At 38.7% G+C, this 22,087-nt stretch overlaps 2 protein-coding genes across 6 annotated transcripts in view; one reads left to right on the top strand and one right to left on the bottom strand.

The window, feature by feature from the left end:
- Positions 1 to 9,277, top strand: part of EIF2A (eukaryotic translation initiation factor 2A, 65kDa) — a 34,024-nt gene extending 24,747 nt beyond the window's left edge. For all 4 annotated transcript variants that reach the window (XM_011972765.1, XM_011972761.1, XM_011972764.1 and 1 more), the window contains 4 exons: positions 2,157 to 2,270; positions 6,750 to 6,878; positions 8,237 to 8,302; positions 8,884 to 9,277. In XM_011972765.1, the coding sequence (XP_011828155.1) occupies positions 2,157 to 2,270; positions 6,750 to 6,878; positions 8,237 to 8,302; positions 8,884 to 8,949 (375 nt within the window). In that variant the 3' untranslated portion in view covers positions 8,950 to 9,277. The remainder of the gene's footprint in view (positions 1 to 2,156; positions 2,271 to 6,749; positions 6,879 to 8,236; positions 8,303 to 8,883) is intronic.
- SERP1 (stress-associated endoplasmic reticulum protein 1) overlaps positions 1 to 22,087 on the bottom strand; it is a 63,069-nt gene that overhangs the window by 29,450 nt on the left and 11,532 nt on the right. The gene's annotated exons all lie outside the window — the stretch shown is intronic.

Here is a 22,087-nt window from a genome sequence, read left to right as displayed (position 1 = left end):
TTGCAGTGAGCTGAGATCCGGCCACTGCACTCCTGCCTGGAGCGAGACTCTGTCTCAAAAAAAAAAAAAAAAAAAAAAAAGATTTCTACTAAATTGTTGCTTTTTTATGTGGCATGATGATTGTGTGGTCCTGTCAAATCATTTTAGTTGAAGTAGCTATATGCCCAGTAATTAGACATTTTTACATGTATCTAATTCCAGAAATGAGCTAAATTACAAAGAAAATACTGTCAAGAAATTACTAGAAACAAAGACAGCGTGGTAGATAACTTTACAAAGGAGGAGGGTTACACAGCAGTGGAAAAAAGGTGTTGGGTTATTCCCCCGCAGAAAAAAAAATTTTATAAGTACAAATTTATATATAAATTATACTTAAAGAATATTTATTAGCTTTCCAAAAAACCTTCACCTTTTAAAGTGTGTTTGTTGGTCTGGCGCAGGGGTTTCCATCTGTAATCTCAGCACTTTGGGAGACTGAGGCGGATGGATCACCTGAGCTTAGGAGTTTGAGACCAGCCAGGGCAACATGGCGAGGCCTCATCACTACAAAAAATTTTTTAAAAATAGTTGGGCATGGTGGTGTCTGCCTGTGGTCCCAGCAACTCGGGGAGGTTGAGGTGGGAAAATCACCTGAGCTCTGGAGGAGGAGGTTGCATTGAGCTGAGAAATTAAAATGTGTTCATCAAAAACAGTCCCATAATAACTGATATAACTGAATAAACAAAGTTTATTAATAAGAATGAAATTATGCATAATGAGCACATAGTACCAAAACCGGAAAAAACTCATGATTTATAGTAGTTGTGTGGACTTTTTCATCTCAAGTGAAAGGCTCTCAGTGGCTTACATGATGCTCGTAAGTGTGGAAGAGACTTGTAACTTACCTTTTCTTCTTGCATCATTTTTAATCAAAGTTCTCCTGAGCAGAAACTTTTTAGCCAAAGCAAACTACTACAGAAGAGCCCGCTATTGAAAGGATTTTCATATTATGTATAAAACAAATGTTCAGCAAATATTATATAACTTAAGTAGCATTTTATGCAACATGGGTAAACATGAAATGAAAAAGCCTTGCACTCTAAATGTGTCTGCTGTTCTACAAATGTGGGTTCTGATAATATTCAGTTTGTTTCAAGTAGAATATGAACATGCCCAGAACTTTGATGACCTGAAATAGTTGATGGAATTGCTAAGATAAGGTCACTCTATGGTTTCTTATTTATTATTCTGCATCTTAAGTGTTTGAGCTCTGCTCATTTCCACATAGGACTTATAAATGAAATGCAGATCTGAGACCTAGTACTCATGAAACTTCATGGAGAGCTGATACTTTTGATGTGCTGAGTTATGATAGAGTCTAAGAGTTAACATTAAAATAATAGCAATACAGATAGAAATCAGTAAGTACATGAATCTGATAGGGAGTTGTAGTGCCATCACTTGTACTGTATGTTGTCTAAAACTATTCTGGAGATACATTGAACCTATAATTCACTATATTTTCTATTGTGGAATATAGTTGTTATATGGTTACATAAATATCTGATGTTGGAAATTATTATCTTCATTGTGTAATCTGACAAACCATGTACTTTTTTTTTTTTGGCCTCTTCATTATGTCAGTCCCAGATTTATAATTATCTAGTTAATTATTCCTTTCTATTTCACTTATTTTCTTATAATCTATTCTTGGTTTTCCATTTGCTTTTATTTTTAATCTTCTAATCTCTGATTTTACAAGTAAAGATCTAGCAAGTAATTCTTTGTGTAAAGAAAATAAGCGAGGCAACTGGATTTCTGTTGACAGTAGTTAGAACCAAAAAGGCCTCAGAAGAAGCTGTTGTTGGTATCTAGTTTTCATAAGACTCATGTGTCTGTAGTAGTGCTAAGAAAAATTCTGTTGTTTGAACAAAACTAAAGTGAATTTTGCAAGCTCTGATATGACTGAAAGATATAGCAACTAATAGGAAGATCCTGATTAAATCCATCCTGACAGTTGGAGTGTGCCACTACCAATGAGTTTTGAAATAATCTTTGCTAATGGATCCTAAATTTGATAAAATAAGTTTATCCTATATTAGCAGAAGTGTGTAATTTGTTGTTGTAGGTGTTTACAACGTGGACTCCATTTCAAAATTATTTTATATTTTCCATAGCATGAAGAGGAACCACCTCAGAATATGAAATCACAATCAGGAAATGATAAGCCATTATCAAAAACAGCTCTTAAAAATCAAAGGAAGCATGAAGCTAAGAAAGCCGCAAAGCAGGTATTTGGGGCACTAATTTCCTCATAACAAAACAAACAAATAGTCATGGCCTGGAGCAGTCGCTCACGCTTGTAATCCCAGCACTTTGGGATGCTGAGGTGGGTGGATCATTTGAGGTTAGGAGTTCAAGACCAGACTGGCCAACGTGGTGAAACCCTGTCTCTACTAAAAATTCAAAAATTAGTTTGGCATGGCTTATAATCTCAGCTACTCAGGAGGCTGAGGCAGGAGAATTGCTTGAACCTGGGAGGTGGAGGTTGCAGTGACCAGTGATCGCGTCACTGCACTCTAGCCTTCCAGCCTGGGTGACAGAGCAAGACTCCATCTCCAAAAAAAAAAAAAAGGCAGTTAAGTTAGCGCTAAGCCTTAAAATTTAAAGAATTGTGGTCCTAAATACTTGACTGTGGCCAAGTGTGGTGGCTCATGCCTGTAACTCAGCATTTTGGGAGGCCAACGTGGGAGAATTGCTTGAGCCCAGGAGTTCAAGACCAGCCTGGGCAACATAGTGAGACCCCTGTCTCTACGAAAAATTTTTTGCTGGGCATGATGGCATGTACCCCATAGTCCCAGCTACTTGGGAAGCTGAGATGGTAGGATCACTTGAGCTTGGGAGGTTGAGGCTGCAGTGAGCTGTGATTGTACCACTCCAGCCTGAATGACAGAGCAAGACCATGACTCGAAAAAAGAAAACACAAAAAACCTTGGCTCTTACATTATAAAATGTAGTTGTAGTTAGACTTAAATAGGCAGAATATCTTTCGTTTGTGTTTGCCTATGAATTTCTAAGTAATCCTGTCTATGTTATGGGTGACAAAAGAAACGGAACCTGACATCATAACCTGGGACACTAATAGTATTATGTAGCATGTTATTTGCTGTAGACCCTTTTGGTGGCACTTGTGTAAAATGGTGTAGTTTGTTTTCCTTGAAGCATATATTTACTAAGAGAAGCTGGAAATTACATGACCAGAAAGCCATTTGGGCACTCAGTATTATAGTACTATATGAAATTATTTAACTGGGAATCAAAATACCAGAAGTACCCAAATAATGGGATATTTCCAGAATATTTTTTATTTAATGTAGTTGAAAAGCCACACCAGTATAAATAATTGCAAATTGTGATATTGTATAGCTCATGGTGACAATATGATCAGCTGGGCTGGGGATGTCTGGTTAGTGAAGTTATGGTGATCACATTTTTGCAATTCAGGCAGAGTACATATCTCAATCCATTCAGGCTGCTACCTTAGACTGGGTAATTTATAAACAAATTTATTGCTCACAGTTCTAGAAGCTGGGGTGCTGGCAGATTTGGTATCTGGTGAGAACCCGTTCCTCATAGATGGCACCTTCTTTCTGTGTGTCCTCCCATGGTGGAAGGGGCAGTGGAGCTCTCGCTGGTCTCTTTTATAAAGCTACTCCTCATGACTTAATCATTTTCCAAATGCCCCACCTTTTAATACTATCATATTGGGTATTAGGTCCCAAACTATGAATTTTGGGGAAACACCAATATGTCAGACGGTAGCAGTGGGGTAGGGTTTTTGGTTTTTTTGTTTTTGTTTCTTTTCAAGACACTCTCTGTCTCACTCTGTTATCCAGGCTGGAGTGCAGAGGCATGATCACGGCTCACTGCAACCCCAAACCCTTAGCTCAAGTAATCTTGCCTCAGCTTCCCAAGTAACTAGGACTATACATGTACACCACCATTCCCAACTAATTTTTTCATTTTTGTAAAGACAGGTTTTCGCTATGTTTTTCAGGCTGGAAATGGGGGTAGGTTTTTTTGGTTTTGTTTTGTTTTGGGGTTTTTTTTGAGACCGAGTTTTGCCATGTTGCTGTAGTCTCAAACTCCTGAGCTCAAGCGGTCCATCCACCTCGGCCTCCCGAAGTGCTTGGATTACAGGCGTGAGCCACTGTGGCCATCCTAGAAAGAGCAGATTTTTAACAGCTGATTGCTATATCACCAGTACAGTCTTGCTGATAATTCTTGAATTTTGACAGGTCTAGGCTAGTTATGTGTTTTGGGAGGCAGTTACTATTTTAAGGTGTAGAATTGTCTTATGCAACCATATTCTGCTAAAATCTGGACTTTTAGAAAAACCATTCTGCTCATTTGTAGTTAATATATTTCATCCCCAGAAGTATCTTAATTGGTCAGCTTTAGGTTATTCCAAGTAAAAATGATCTGTTTCATGCATTTGATATTAGATTTGTATAAAAGCAAGTCTTGTCCCTTCATCAGTACAAGTAGGGACCTCTACTGGCCCTGGATATTACAACACATTAGTAGTATCCTTACAACTTGATAACTAAGATGCCCTTTGAGTTTTAGGGCCTCTCTGAAACCCACTCAACTTAGAATTCTATTTTTATAAGCAAAGTTTCTTCCACTTTATCAAAAGATATTTTTAATATGACCACTGGTGATACTGAACAAAGATTCCTTTATAATTATTATATAAATAATTACATAATGACATGATTATAATTATTAATAATTATAACAACCATTAATATACTAAATTATATTAATTATATAAATAATATACAAATTATATTTATATGTTTTATAATATAAATTATTTAATATTTCACATTAATATAATGAAATTATGATTATTAAAAATAATGGTTATAACTCTCAGTTATAAATGTGTAACTCTTTATAGCTCATGGTAATAGTGTGATCACCGTTGGGCATGGTGGCTCACGCCTGTAATCCCAGCACTTTGGGAGGCTGAGGCGGGTGGATCACCTGAGGTCAGAAGTTCAAGACCAGCCTGCTCAACATGGTGAAATCCCGTCTCTACTAAATATACAAAAATTAGCTGGGTGTGGTGGCGGACGCCTGTAATCCCAGCTACTCAGGAAGCTGGGGCAGGAGAATCGTTTGAACCTGGGAGGCAGAGGTTGCAGTGAGCCGAGATTGTGCCACTGCACTCCAGCCTGTCAACAAAAGCGAAACTTCGTTCCAAAAAAAAAAAAAAAAAGTATGATTACCTGGACTGATCAGTTATAAATTTATAACTCAGTTACAAGTGTATACAAATTGTCACTTTTTTTTTAAAAAGAGCCAATACAGTCATCAAGCACCTACACACGTTTTTTTACTAAAGATGATACCAAAGGTGATACCAGTAATCTCTCATTGCAGAGTTGCTTTTTGAGTTGTTTTTCCAGTAATAGCAAAGGTTTTCAACTTGCAAGATAAACTATTCAGTATGTATTTTGGGGACGACTGGCTGAAGTTAGTAAAAGTTATGGCTGTGTGATGGAACAAAGCTAAATGGCCCTTGACAGAATCTCACCTTATCCAGGCCTTCTTAGTCCTGACTCTGAAGTAAGTAGCCAAAGATAGAGAAAGAGAAGATAGAGAAGATAGAGAGTTCAAGGTGCAACTGCAAAACTAGCACTAATTTCTTTTTTCTTCTTCCCAAGTTCATGGATAGGTTTATTCTTACTGTAAATCTTAGCAAATCAGCATACAATATTTTTTATTCCTTATTAAGAACTTTCACCTTTTCACTTAAAGGAGCACTTTACAGCTTCTCTTTGGCGTATCCGAATTGCCGGCATCACTACCCTGCACTTTGGGACCATTATTAAGTAAAGTAAGGGTTACTTAAACACAAGTACTATTGATACTGTGACAGTCGATCTGATAACAAAGACAGCTACTAGTGAAAAATAGGTGGGGGGCGAATACACTGTGGATACACTAGATAAAAGAATGATTTTTGTCCTAGGCTGGATGCTAAGAGATTTCATCACACAGCTTAAAACTGATGAATTGTTTATTCCTGGCATTTTCCATGTAATATTTTTGGGCTGCAGTTGACCCTTAGTTACTGAAACCATGGTTAAGGGAGACGTACACAAAGGCCAGGGGCAAGAGTATAGAGCATCTTAGCAGAAATAAAAGTGATTCAGAATCAGTAAGGAGGGACAAGAAAAGTTATCAGAGGTTTGATCATATTGGAAGCAATATAGCATCCCTTTAAGGGGAAAAAAGTTTTGTGGTACTTTGTTGCAGAGCTGAATTGATCTGATTATGAATTAATATCTGTAGGATTCTTATTCTTGTAGCATAATCCATTACATATACTTGATCATACATATTCTTTATAGTTTTGGAGAGAGCCTTGTAAGAGTGAAACTTGAAACACATTAAATAGAAAAGCCCTCTCATATATTCAGACCATCTATCTGCTGGCACATCTCAGAATATCCAAAAGTTTGGAATGCTTGTTTGCTGGTATAGAAACCCCCTAGCTTACTCTGATAAGGTCATTTTATTTCTAATATGGGAGTATGTAGCATACTTCATGAGACCTTTAATTCAGATTTTTTATATAAAATGTGGATAAAATCACATATTTAGTTTCTGTATTTCATATACCAAAGCTATGTTGATTTAAATACTGTAATGTTTTTGGTTTTTTTAAATTGAATTTTTAAAAATATTTCCTGCAGGAAGCAAGAAGTGACAAGAGTCCAGATTTGGCACCTACTCCTGCCCCACAGAGCACACCACGAAACACTATCTCTCAGTCAATTTCTGGGGACCCTGAGATAGACAAAAAAATCAAGAACCTAAAGAAGGTGAGAGACTTAAATGAAAGATAGACATGCGTATTGAAAGGTATACATGAAAATTATATAAATAAGGTAGTACTTAGATGTCTAAAGACAGGTATCTAAGAAGTTGGTATTAGCAGTTCTCGTTGTTTTCTCACTAGAAGCACTGTCACTTAGAAATGGTATTGATTTTAGTTCTATTCACAAATGTCTGAAGACTCTTAATACTTTGATTTTTGGAGTAATAAAATTCAGTGTGCATTAGCATAGAAATATACTGAACAATTTTTTTTTTTTTTTTTTTAATTGAGACGGAGTCTCGCCCTGTCACCCAGGCTGGAGTGCAGTGGCACAACCTCGGCTTACTGCAAGCTCTGCCTCCCAGGTTCAAGTGATTCTCCTGCCTCAGTCTCCCGAGTAGCTGGGACTACAGGTGTGCGCCACCACACCCGGCTAATTTTTGTATTTTTAATAGAGACAGGGTTTCACCATGTTGGCCAGGCTGGCCTCGAACTCCTGACCTTACGTAATCCACGTGCCTTGGCCTCCCAAAGTGCTGGGATTACAGGCGTGAGCCTCCATGCCTGGCCACTGAACACTTTTATACTCAGTGTTTCATTAGAAACCTTGTGATAAGTAGGGGCAGATATTCTAGTTTTGAAGATCAAGAGACAGAGATGAAAAAGAAGTGTATTGACTTGTGATATTGCAGCCAGTGTGCTGGGGTGGCCCTGGGGATAAAACAAGCTGCTTCACAGCTGCATTATGAGGTTTCTCTTTCATTCTTTTTAATCGGGTAGGACTTTGGACCAACAGTCTTTCAGAATGCTCTCAGTGAGATTTCTCTCAAAGCCAGAAACATCACCCAGGTCCAATGGGGCATTGAAATGTGCCATTACTGATACATTTACATATACACATACATACATGATAACATTAATTAAAAGCCTGAGAAAAATATTTTTCGAAATTTCATGTTTTTAACATTTACAATTTTGTATTTAACTTATCATCATCATCATTATTGTTGTTATTATTATTATTATTATTATTATTTGAGACGGAGTCTCGCACTGTCACCCAGGTTGGTATTATTATTATTATTATTATTATTATTATTATTATTTTTTGAGACGGAGTCTCGCACCTGTCTCTTATACACATCTAGATGTGTATAAGAGACAGCTCCTGACCTCGTGATCTGCCCGCCTTGGCCTCCCAAAGCATTTAACTTTAAAAATAGTGTATCCTAGCATTTTAACAGACCATTCTTGATACAAATGTAAGATTACTAATCTCCTTATTTGAGTTTCACATTCTTAATGAGGAAATTTGCATTTGAAGTGACTTCCTTCCACTTGACTCATATTTGATGTTTGCAGAAACTGAAAGCAATTGAACAACTGAAAGAACAAGCAGCAACTGGAAAACAGCTAGAAAAAAATCAGGTACTTTCTGCATTTTCCATTTAGGCTTGTGGTGACCACCAGCCTTCCCCCTTTTATTATAAACAAGTATTTAGTCAGGTAAAAGAGCACATAGATTTTAAAAACTTATTTTGAAAACCATATGCCATATTCTTTTTAATGTTTTTACTTTTAAATAGCTTTACTCTTAAATAGAGGAGATATGGTTCATGTGAATGAAAAAGTCAATATTCCTAAGAGGCATACTATGCTATTACTGTTGAAAATAATAGCAATTTGTTGTATTAGACAAATATAAGATTATTATCTCAAGTTGTACTGCCCTGTTTGCCTTTTCCCTCCTCCTTTCAACAATTTTAATCCCAAATATAGAATTGAAAATGTTTTGGGCCCAAAGGGATGCAATAAAACAGTGTCTGTTCTTTTCACTCTTGATTCATACCAGATAACAAATCAGAATTTGTTTCTAACCTGTGTTTTAAAATCTGTGTTTACTAGTGAACATAATAAATTGTCAGAAATATCATGTTTTTTTCTGTATTATTTTGGTTACATATCCACTAACTATTTCATAATAACTTCATTGTTTTAAACTTTTCTAGTTGGAGAAAATTCAGAAAGAAACAGCGCTTCTCCAGGAGCTGGAAGATTTGGAATTGGGTATTTAAAGATTCACAGAAAGCAAGTTGATGACCAGAAATCAGTGCGAACACATCTTCTGTTAAACCCATTGGTATACACAGAATATTCCTGTTCCCACACTTAATGTCAATCTATAATTTTAACCACTTATCTAAGATTCTACATAAGTAAAATTATTTAATAATGTCTATTGAATTGATATTTATATCTTGCATCCTATATCATGTCAATATGTGATATAGAAAAGAGATACATGAATTTTTTAGCTAAGCTTGACAGATTGAAAGACAAGTGTCATTTTTTTGTGGAGTGTGATATATACCATATAAATGAATAAAGACATTTTAAATTTAATCACTTTGTTTTTATTATAAGTTCCTTAGTTCAGATATCCTTTATTAATTTATAAGACATGTAAAACTACTTAATTCTCACAAGACTCTATGAAGTAATTATTATAATCTCTATTTTATAAATGAAAAAACTAAGGCCATAAAATTAAGAAATTTGCCAGTGTCTCAAAGCTAGGAAATGGCCATCTAATCCCAGAGCCTATGCTTTAGGTTACTATGATATACTACTCCTATATCCTCAGGTAATGTATCATTTAGTAACACTAAGCACCCTGCTTAGTTTTCATGGATACTGCCAAATTGCCCTATCTCAAGCTTTGTACTTGCGCCATTTAAAGTTTTCCACACTGTTGTCAATATCAGAAGTGATAAGGCTTTCAAATGTTTCCTACATTGAAAAAGGAGAAATGATAGTTCGTTACTGTTACATACATTTATTTTTGTTAGAGATGGATTATGTACTTTTCCATGTTTGATACTTGGTTATATTTCTTTAGTGAATTTGTTTTTCTTTTCCTTTGCCCATTTCTCTGTTTGGATGTTTGACACTCTTCTTAATTTGTAAGAGTATCCTATGTAGTAACATAAAATCCTTTTTTTCTTTTCTTTTCTTTTTTTGAGATGGAGTCTCACTTTGTTACCCAGGCTGGAGTGCAGTGGCATGATCTTGGCTCACCACAACCTCCGCCTCCTGGGATCAAGTGATTCTCCTGCCTCAGCCTCCCCAGTAGCTGGGACTACAGGCGTGTGCCACCATGCCCAGCTAATTTTTTGTATTTTTAGTAGAGACGGGGTTTTACCATGTTGGCCAGGCTGGTCTCGAACTCCTGACCTCGTGATCCACCTGCCTCAGCCTCATAAAGTGCTGGGATTACAGGCGTGAGCCACCGTGTCTGGCCCATAAAGTCCTTTATTTAAAAACAATTTTTTTTTAAGTATACATGCGGGATTTTTATTTTTTATTTTTTTTTGGATTCAAACAATACAAAGGCATGCAATGAAAATTAAGTCTGTTCCACTACCACATTTTCCAGTTTTTTGTGTATCTTTCTAATGATAGATACCATATGGGTATTCAAGTATACATATACATACACTTAAAAAAAAAATGATGGCATATACTCACTGTTCTGTTTGGGGTTTTTTGGTGGTGGTGTTTGTTTTTAGAGACAGGGTCTCACTCTGTCTCCCAGGCTGTAGTGCACCTTGAACTCCTGGACTCAAGTGATCCTTCACCTCAGCCTCCCAATTATCTGACACTACAGGCTTGCATCACCATGCCCAGCTTATACTCAACATAGTGGTTCTGTACTCCCTTGAAATATTTTGGAGGCCAGGTGTGGTGGTTCACATTTGTAATCCCAGCACTTTGGGAGGCCAAGGTGGGTGGATCACCTGAGGTCAGGAGTTCACCAGCTGACAAACATGGTGAAACCCCATCTCTACTAAAAATACAAAATTAGCCGGGCATGGTGACACATGCCTATAATCCCACTACTTGGGAGGCTGAGGTAGGAGAATTCCTTGAACCTGGCAGGCAGAGGTTGCAGTGAGCCGAGATTGCGCCATTGCACTCCAGCCTGGGCAACAAGAGTTGAAACTCCTGCTCAAAAAATAAAAATATATATATATATACACACACACACACACACACACTATAGTATATAGATATTTACACTATATACTATATATACTATATATAAATATATATACACTGTATACTATATAATTTATACAAATATATATATACACACACACACTAGCTTCACAGTGATGCACATTAATGTTAACAAAAGTCACTGAAGTGGCCAGGTATAGTGGCTCATGTCTGTAATTCCAGCACTTTGGGAGGCTGAGGCAGGCAGATCGCTTGAGCCCAGGGGTTCGAGACCAGCCTGGGCAACATGGTGAAACTGTGTCTCTACTAAAAATAGAAAAATTAGCTGGGCATGATGGCAGGCCCCTGTAATCCCAGCTACTCAGTAGGCTGAGGGGGGAGAATCGCTTGAGCCCAGGAGGCGGAGGTTGCAGTGAGCCCAGACCACGCGGCTGCACTCCAACCTGGGCAACAAAGCAGGACTCTGTCTCAAAAAAAAAAAAAAATCAAATTATTTGTAGATATACTTACTCGTAGACTTATAAGTTGGTTTTTGAAATGAAATAAAAGACAATTTAAGATTCAAGACCTGGTACCAAAAGATGTGGCATGGGGAAATTATAAAAACAATCATTGGCTGGGTGTGGTGGCTCACACCAGTAATCCCAGCACTTTAGGAGGCTGAGGTGGGCAGATCACGAGGTCAGGAGTTGGAGATCAACCTGGCCAATATGATGAAACCCTGTATCTACTAAAAATACAAAAATTAGCCAGGTGTGGCACGCACCTGTAGTTCCAGCTACTCGGGAGGCTGAGGCCAAAGAATCACTTGAAGCCAGGAGGCGGAGGTTGCAGTGGGCCAAGATCGCACCACTGCACTCCAGCCTGGGTGACAGAGCGAGACTCTGTCTCAAAGAAAAAAAAAAACATTGATATAAAACTATGGGATATAGGGCTGGATGCGTTGGCTCACACGTGTAATCCCAGCACTTTACGGGGCCGAGGCAGGCAGATTGCTTGAGCTCAGGAGTTCAAGACCAGCCTGGGCAACATGGCAAAACCTTATCTCTACCAAAAATAAAAAAATAGGTTGGGCATGGTGGCACATGCCTGTGGTCCCAGCTACTGGGGATGCTGAGGTAGGAGGATCACCCGGAAGGCAGAGGTTGCAGTGAGCCCACACCACTGCACTCCAGGCTGGCTGACAGAGTGAGACCCCATCTCAAAAAAAGGGAGAGGTGGGGTGGAGACATTACTGTCCTCAACAATGTTTCTAGTTGTTCTTATCTCCTGATCATGTGGGAGAATTACACTTCCCCATCTCCTTGAAATTAGGCATGACTAAGTGACTTGCTTCAGCTAATGAAATGTTAGGGAGAAGCGAGGTGAATTGTTTCTGCATAAAATCATTTACAAGGCAGTACATGATTCTTCATTCCTTCTCCCCTGGTGTGATGGACCCTGAGGCCTGGGTTGAGATGGCAAAGGAGGAGGATAAGCAAAATCCCCCTTCTGGCTCAGTTTGAACTTGTAGCATGAGTGAGAAATAGACTTGTTTTTTAAACCATTGAGATTTTGGAGATGCTGTTCATCCTCAAGATAACTTACGCCAGTGATTCCCAAATTCTGTTGCACATTAAAATCACTTGGGGAACTTTTACAATTCAAATGCCTAAGTTCCCCTTCATTCCAATTAAATAAGAATATTGGGCCAGGTGCAGTGGCTCACGCCTGTAATCCCAGCACTTTGGGAGGCTGAGGCAGGCGGATCATGAGGTCAGGAGATCGAGACCATCCTGGCTAACATGGTGAAACCCCGTCTCTACTAAAAATACAAAAAGCCGGGTGTGGTGGCGGGCGCCTGTAATCCCAGCTACTTGGGAGGCTGAAGCAAAATGGCATGGACCTGGGAGGTGGAGCTTACAGTGAGCCAAGACCACACCACTGCACTTCAGCCTGGGCAACAGAGCAAGACTCCATCTCAAAAAAAAAAAAAAAAAAAAAAAATCTAGTGATAGAAATCAGGTATCAGTATTTTTCAGAGATTTCCCAGGCTGTTCCAATATGTTAGCAAAGTTTGAGAAACAGACCTAGCCTATGCTATTCAGTTTCCTACAGTATTAATACATTCCTGAAAATGTGTAAGAGTAAAGTGATCTTTTTTCTTCTGTAGAATATGTTCATCACTAGAAAGCTTAAAATATAAATATTTTACAGCTTGCTTTATGGACATATTATTCAGTATATTGATAATATTTCATACGATTTTATTCTTTGTTTACATTTGAACAAAATCCTGTGGGTATGTGGTAGTAATATTCTCTTTTGGCACACCTAATTAATTCCATCTTTTCTCAGAATTAAGTTTGTAAGACTAAAGGTTTTTATTCTAAGTATTACCACTTTTTTTCATTGTTGATTCATGTGGTTAAAATAATGAGATATTAGATATAAATAGATTATTGCACACATACCGATGAGGAGACCAAGAAGGCAACATATGTTGGTGGTCAGGAAGCACCATGTGATTGCTTAAAATGTTCGTTTATCCATCAGGGTACTTAAGTCTGAAATTGGCATGACAAAGGTGAGTTGGGGGCCAAGTGCAGTGACTCACACCTGTTAACTCAGCACTTTGGGAGGCTGAGGCAAAAGGATCACTGGATCCCAGGAGTTGCAGACCAGACTGGACAACATAGTGAGACCCTGTCTCTAAAAAAAAAAAAAAATTAAAAATAAATAGGTGAGCTGGGTGTGTTATGGACTGAATGGTTTGTATCCTCCCAAAATTCGTGTTAAAGCCCAACCCCCCACTATGATGATATTTGGAGGTGGGTCCTTTGGGAGGTAATCAGGGTTAGATGAGGTCATGATCCCTCTGTCTCTCTCTCTCTCTCGGGGTGTGTGTGTGTGTGTGTTTCTCTAGAAAACCCTGACTAATACAGATTGGTTATGCATTAGGTAATACATAATACCTAATACATAACTAATATATGGACAGGAAGTTATAGACTGAATGTGCCACCTTAAAACTCGTATGTTGAAGCCCTAACCTCCAATGTGATGGTATTGGGAGATGGGCCTTTTGGAAGGTAAGTGTGTTTAAATGAGGTGAAGAGTTTGGGGCCTTCATGATTGGGATTAGTGTCCTTACAAGAAAAGACACCAGAGAGCTTGTTCTGTCTCTTTCTGCCATGTGAAGACATGGTGAGAAAGCAGCTGACTATAAGCCAGAGAGTCCTCACCAGAACCTAACCATGCTGTTGATATCCTCATCTCAGACTTCTAACCTCCAGAACTGTGAGAAAATAAACTTCCTTTGTTTAAACCACCTAGTCTGGTATTTAGTTATGGCAACCTGAGGAGACCAATATAGAGTATAAATTTCAATTTGTTTAAAAGTAAAGGACAACTAATGAATCAAGGAAGACGTTATGGGAAAAACTAAGATTTAACATGCTCTAAATAGGAAAATGGTTTGTTTTTTTAAGGTTTAAAGTGTTTATCATGGTTGGCAGCTGAATAGAGGAAGAGCCAAGTCCAGAATCTAACATTTGGACTCCCCCCATTTAAACAGCGGCGTTTTGCCATGTTGCCCAGACTGGTTTCAAACTCCTCAGCTCAAACAATCTGCGCACCTCAGCCTCCCAAAATGCTGGGATTATAGTCATGAGCCACTGCAGCTGGCCTACATTTTTAAATGGTTGGAAAATCAAAAGATTATTTGATGACATGTGAAAATGGTATAAAACTATGTGAAATCTATTGTCCATAAGTAAAGTTTTCTTTGAACATAGCCATGCTCACTCATTAACTTGTTTTCCATGGCTGCTTTCATGCTGCAACTGCAGAGTTGAATATTTACAACAGGTCATGTTTTTGCAATGTCTAAAACATCCACTCTCTGGCATTTTACAGAAAAATATTACTGATTCCTTCTGTAGAAGAATACAAAATAACACGGAAATAACCATGTAATTATGTTGCTTCTTGTATTCTTGACTGTGTAAACTCCTGGAAGTGGAATTCTTGAGTCACGTCAGTCACATTAGAAAATTTAGGCCAGGCACTAATTTAGGCTCATGCCTGTGATCCCAGTACTTTATAAGACTGAGGCTGGAGGATCACTTGAGCCCAGAAGACTGAGGCTGCAGTGAGCCATGATCACGCCACTGCACTCCAGCTTGGGTGACAGAGAAAGACCCTGCCTCCAAAACAAACAACAACAAAATGTAAATACTTTTTGTTATTACTATTATCATCATCTTTATTTTACTTGCTGATTTTCTCCTTCACTATGTTTGAGGGTTTTTTACTCGATTTATTTTCACATTTGGTACTGTTATTACTCTGAGACTGTTGTTTTCATTTAGTGGAAGCATGATCAAGTTACTTAAGTGAATCAGATGTGACTCCGTAATTGGCATTTTAACATCTAATTTTGAGACAGAGTCTTGCTTTGTTACCCAGGCTGGAGTGCAGTGGCTTGATCTCAGCTCACTGCAACCTCTGCCTCCTGGGCTCAGGCAATTCTTGCGCCTCAGCCTCCGAGTAGCTGAGATTTTTACAGGCACGTACCACCATGCCTGGCTAATTTTTGTATTTTTAGTAGTAGAGATGGGATTTCGCCATGTTGGCCAGACTGGTCTCCAACTCCTGGCCTCAAGTTATCCGCCTGCCTCGGCCTCCCAAGCTTTGGGATTACAGGCATGAGCCACTGCTCCTGGCCTTAAACTTTGTTTAAAAAAAGAAATAAAGCAATGGGCCAGATTGGTTTTGACACAGATTGAACAATTTAAACATTTATTGCCCAAAAGATTAATGAAGATCATGGGCCACTAATCCGCTTCAGACAAACTGTTAAACCAGATTTTAAAAAACTAAATTGAACATTTCCTAAATTTATACCCCTTGCCAAGTAAAAAAGAATACAACATACATTCCAAAATAAATTTAATATCAGAAATTCTGTGATGTTTTTGTTGCAATCCAAAAAGGCGAAAAGGTAAGATGTTGAGTTTTCCAAAAGTAAATTGTAAGGTGAGCATTTTATTCTTGGCTCTTCAGCTCTCTGTGGAAAGACACAGTCCATTAACAGCCATAGACCTGCTAACTGTCTGTAACCCCTGCATCAGATCAGTGGTCAGTCGTAGGCCCAGTCATAAGATTACACCTCTTCAGGGACAGTTCAGCCCTGCAGAGTCAATGAGGTTAAGTGGTAGGCATGGACACGGTGGCGGTTGTAAAGAGTTGCTTACACCAAAGGCTTGCCCTGAATGCGGGGCTGAGTGCCTGCTCACAGTTGGTCTTGTGACTGGCAAGTGTCCTGTTAGTGTGGTTGTAGGATGACAGGGGCCTCACAATTTCCAAAAAAAAAATTATTCTGTAGGGGAGGAGCATTTTCTACTCTTCAGGACTTTGAGGAGATCTACATCATCTGAGGCTCAGTACTGTCTTTGGTGAGCAGTTTGCAGGACTACGACCAGAGGAAATGCTTGCAACCATTTGTTCTCTGCATCTGGGGGAAGAAAGTCTTTGCCCTGAAGTGTAGTAGCTAGTGATCTAATCAGCTACAGTTATGTGTCACATAAAGATGTTTTTGTCACTGACAAACTGCAACTATGATGGTGGTCCCATAAGCTTATAATGGAGCTGAAAAATTCCTATTGCCCAGTGGCATGATAGCCTTGTAACATCCTAGCACAACACATTACTCACTTGTTTGTAGTGATGCTGTTTGTAAACAAACCTACTGTGCTGCCAGTCCTATAAAAGTCTAGCACAAAAGGCCAGGTGCACTGACTCACGCCTGTAATCCCAGCACTTTGGGAGGCCACGGTGGGCGGATCACAAGGTCAGGAGATCGAGACCATCCTGGCTAACACGGCAAAACCCCGTCTCTACTAAAAATACAAAAAATTAGCCGGGCGTGGTGGTGGGTGCCTGTAGTCCCAGCTACTCAGGAGGCTAAGGCAGGAGAATGGTGTGAACCCGGGAGGCGGAGCTTGCAGTGAGCCAAGATCGCGCCACTGCACTCCAGCCTGGGCGACAGAGCGAGACTCTGTCTTAAAAAAAAAAAAAAAAGTCTAGCACATACAATTATGTATAGTACATAATACTGGATAATTATAAATGACTGTTACTGGTTTATGTATTTACTATACTATACTTGTTATTTTAGAGTGTACCCCTACTTTAGAAAGTTAACTGTAAAACAGCCTCAGGCATGCCCTTCAGGAGGAGTTCCAGAAGGCACTGTTACTGTAGGAGATGACAGCTCCACGTGTGTTATTGCCCCTGAACACCTTCCAATGAGACAAGATGTGGAAGTGAAGACAGTGATATTGATGATCCTGATCCTGTGTAGGCTGGGGCTAATGTGTGGGTTTGTGTCTTTAAAAGTTAAAAAAAAATTAAATAGAGGAAAGCTTTTAAAGCAAGGATATAAAGAAAAAATATTTTTGTACAGCTGTACAATGTGTGTGAATGTGTTTTTTGTGTGTTGTTTTGAGACAGGGTCTCATTCTGTCACCCAGACTGGAGTGCAGTGGCACAATCTTGGCTCACTGCAACCTCTGCCTCCCAAGCTCAAGTGATCCTCCCACCTCAGCCTCCCAAGTACCTGGGACTACAGGCATGCACCACTGCACTCAGCTAATTTTTTTTACTTTTTGTAGAGACGGGGTCTCACTATGTTGCTCAGGTCTTGAACTCCTGGGCTCAAGGGATCATCCCACCTCAACCTCCCAAAATGTTAGGATTATAGGCTTGTTCCTGGCCAATGTGTATTTTAAGCTAAGTGTTACTGTGAGTCAAAAAGTTATATAAAATTAAAAGTTTATAAATTTAAAAAGTTAGAGTAAGCTAAGGTTAATTGATTATTAAAACAAGAAAAATATTTTTAGCACAGCCTAAGTGTAAAGTCCATAGTAGTGTATACTAATGCCCCTGGCCTTCATGTTCACTCACCACTCACTCATTGACTTGCCCAGAGCAACTTCCAGTCCCACAAACTCCATTCAAGTTAAGTATCCTATATGGGTGTACCATTTTTTATCTTTTATGCCATATTTTTACTGTACCTTTTTTATGTTACATATGTTTAGATAGACAAATACTTACCATTGCTTAGAGTATCAATACAGTAGCATACTGTACAGGTTTGTAGCTTAGGAGCAATAGGCTATACCATCTAAGTTTGTGTAAGTACACTCTATGTTCACACAGTGAGGAAATCATCTAGTGATACATTTCTCAGAACTTATCCCTGTTATGTGACACATGGTTGTTCTTGAGCTGCTGCTTTATAGGCCACTTCTTCCCTCTATAATGCTCCATTTTGTTCTTGGAACCTCTCTAGTACTTCGCCAGCCCCAAACTTCATTTTACTGCTGGTATGTTGTGGAAATGATAAGTAAACCAGTTATTATGAATCCATCTTTCTGTTTTCTAGAGTTTTTAATACAGTTTCTGAACCACTGGTCCTTCCTTCTTTCCTGGAGGATTGCAGTTTCTGGACCACTGGTCCTTCTTTCTTTTCAATGTTGCTACAAAATTATTGCTTATACCACTTTCTTGTCATGTCACTCAGATCCTAAGAAGAGGGAGGCAGATGCATGTGCTTAGTCTGTTATCTTAAATTGGAAGTTAGACAAGCACACTTCTAAAGGTTTTTTGTATTTTATAATATATGTATACATTTTGAGACAGGGTCTTGCCTTGTTGCCTAGGCTGGAGTGCAATGACATGATCACTGCTCAAGTGATCCCTGACCTCAGCCTCCCCAGTAGCTGGGACTATAGGCATGCACCACTATGCCCAGCTAATTTTTGTATTTTTTGTAGAGACAGGATTTTGCCATGTTGCCCAAGCTGGTCTCAAACTCCTGGGCTCAAGCAATCCACCTATCTCAGCCTCCTGAAGTGCTGGGACTACAGGCATGAGTCACTGCATCCAGCAGATGTATGTGTATATATATATATAACATGAATGTACAAATTAAAAGCATTTTACTTGGTTCACCTAAACCAGTTCCTCACATGGACACTAGAGGGTTCTAAAGATCTGGAGTATAGGGAAATTAATGAGGAATTCAAAATTTTAGAACATAACTGGAAAATATGTTCACTCATTTAAAACTTGCCATTTTAATAGCCTAGATTACTGCCATTTATTTTATTTAGAGACAGGATCTTACACTGTTGTCCAGTCTGTCTTTTCTCATTGTCAAACTTAACCCTCTTTAGCCTTTTTCCATTAGACTTACTGCCACTGTCCTCCTAAACTTGTTCTGTGATAGTGATCTCTTATTGGTGCAAATGAATCACGTTCCAACAGTTTGTTTATAAGTCAACTATTTGCAAAGAGGACTGTGTTTTCACATTGAAAGAATATTGTAAATTGTCATTGGTGTTGAGGTGAGCCTGTGAAACCCTTAAATGCAAAAACTGAGTATAGGCTCATTTAAAAAAAAAAAAAAAAGTTTAACTTAAATTTTCAAGAGACTGAGAAGCCACAGAAAATGTTTGCAAAAGATGTATCTGATAAAGAGGGATTATCGAAAATATACAAAGAAATCTTAAAACTCCACAGTAAGCAAACAACTTTATATATTAAAGTTGAAAATTCATTTAAAAATATGTAAAAGTTGTTTAATATATGAAGTTAAGTTTGATTAAAAAATGGGCCAAAGACCTTAACAGACATCTCACCAAAGATGATATACAGATGGAAAATAACCACATGAAAAGATGCTCCGCATCATACATCATCAGGGAAATGCAAATTAAAACGATAGTCAAATACCTCTTTACACCTATTAGAATGGCCAAAACCAAAAACACTGACAACATTAAATGCTAATGAGGATTGGGAGCAACAGGAACTCTCATTTATTGCTGGTGGGAATGCAAAATGGTACAGCCACTTTGGAAGACAGTTTGGCAGTTTCTTACTAAACTAAGTATAGTTTATTACTATACTTTTAACATACAATCCAGCATGTCACTCCTTGGTATTTACCTAAAGGAGTGGAAAACTTAAGTCTACACAAAAACCTGCATACATTGATAGCAAACTTATTTATAATTGCCAAAACTTGGAAGCAACTAAGATGTCCTTTAATGAGTGAATAAACTGTGATACATCCAGACAATGGAATATATTTAGGATTTAAAAAACTGCGCCAACAAGCCATGAAAAGACAGAAAAAACTTAAATACATATTACTAACGGAAAGAAGCCAATCTGAAAAGGCTTCATAGTGTATGGTTTCAACTACATAATATTCTGAAAAAGACAAAACTATGGAGACAATGAAAAGATCAGTAGCTGCCAGGTATTAGTGGGGAGCATAAATATTTTAGGACAGGGAAAATATTCTGTATGATGCTGTAATGATGGATATGTGTCATTAAGCATGTTTCCAAATCCATAGACTATAAAACACCAAGGGTGAACCCTAATGTAACCCATGGACTTTGATTATGAGGTGTCAAGGCAGGTTCATCCTTTATAACAAATGTCACATTCTGGTGGGTGATGTTGATAGTAAGGGAGGCTATACATGCAGGGGGTATGTGTGAAATGTGTACTTTCTGCTCAATTTTGCTGTGAACCTACAACTCCCAAAAATTGTCTTTAAAAAACTATGTAGTATTTAAAAATTAATGCCAGAATAAGAAATAAGAAAATAGAATGAAAGTTCTTGTTGAAAGTTTGAATACTTTTTTATTTTAGAAAAACCAGATTAAAATGAAGGAAAAAGTATGGGAAAATAATTTTTAGGAGATTCCCAAGGATGCTTTTTGTGCTTTAGATACTGATTCTTTATATAAGCTTATCTTCTCTTTTCCCTGGTATAAAATTCACCATTCTCAAGCTTAACCATGACTGAAGTAATCCAGCGTTTACAAACAAAATGATGGAAGGGAAAGAAAGAAAACAGATTTTTCTAAGATCATTAAGCAAAAACTGGAGATGAGGAGCGAAAGAGAGAAAGGCATTATGGAGAAAGAGATATACATAAGAGGGACAGAGAAAGAGAGAAGGAAAGGGGGCAGTGAGGGAGAGACCTTGCAATTAAGTGGGAGCCATCATCCAGGACACCACCTCAGTTTCTTTTTTGAGGACTGAGTGGGAGAGTTGGGAATAAGTACTCTTGAAGTGAGAGGAATGGGTAACCAGGAATGGGTAACCCAGGGATTTACCCCAGAAGTAGTTGCAAATCAGGCACTATATGATTGGGAATACATCCACAAACCTTTTAGGACTTAAATTCTTTTTTAAAGTAAAGTCAGCTGTATTTTTTAGAGTCTCAGGCCTGGCAAAGCAGAGGTTTTTGCCTTTACACTATTGGGCAAAATTACTTCCAGGCACAGTTTTGTTTGACTATGTTCATTGAAGCTAAAGAGCAAATCCTAGAATTGTGATTTCACTGGAGAGAATCTTTGTGCCCACTCTGTTTTGTTTTTGCATCTTCTTCCCTCTTCCCAGCAGGGACATCTGGTCCCCATTTAGGGAAACTGAAGTCCCTAGCTTGTGGCTCTTCTCCCACTCCCCCAGTCATATCTGAGACAATACATTCACACTTTTTTTTTTTGCAACAGGGTCTTAGTTTGTCATCCAGGCTAGAGTGCAGTGGCATGATCATGGCTTAGTACAGCCTCAACCTCCTGGGTTCAAGCGATTCTCCCACCTCAGCCCCCTGAGTAGCTGGAACTACAGGTACATGCCACCATGCCTGATTAAATTTTAAAAAAAGTTATACCCCAGGTGTGGTGGCTCATGCGTGTAATCCCAGCATTCTGGGAGGCCGGGGGAGGTGGATCACTTGAGGCTAGCTGTTGGAGACCAGCTCGGCCAACATGGCGAAACTCTCTCTCTCCTACGAAGCACAAAAAAAATTAGCTGGGCATGGTGGTGTGTATCTGTAATTCCAGCTATTTGGGAGGCTGAGGCAAGAAAATCACTCAGCCTAGGAAACGGAGGTTGCAGTGAGCCGAGATCGTGCCATTGCACTCCAGCCTGGGCAACGAGCAAGACTGTCTCAAAAAATAACTTTTTTTTTTTTTTTTTTTTTTTTTTTTTTGACACAGGGTCTCATCATGTTGCCCAGGCTGCTCTTAAACTCCTTGGTTCAAGTGATCCTCCCTTCTCTGGCTCCCAAAGTGCTGTGATTACAGGTGTGAGCCACCATGCCTGGCTCATAGTTTA

This window comes from Mandrillus leucophaeus, unplaced genomic scaffold (genome assembly GCF_000951045.1).
Source record: "Mandrillus leucophaeus isolate KB7577 unplaced genomic scaffold, Mleu.le_1.0 Scaffold130, whole genome shotgun sequence".
Lineage (NCBI taxonomy): Eukaryota > Metazoa > Chordata > Mammalia > Primates > Cercopithecidae > Mandrillus > Mandrillus leucophaeus.
The sequence above is the reverse complement of the archived record's forward strand: the minus strand, read 5'-3'. Positions and strand labels throughout refer to the sequence as shown.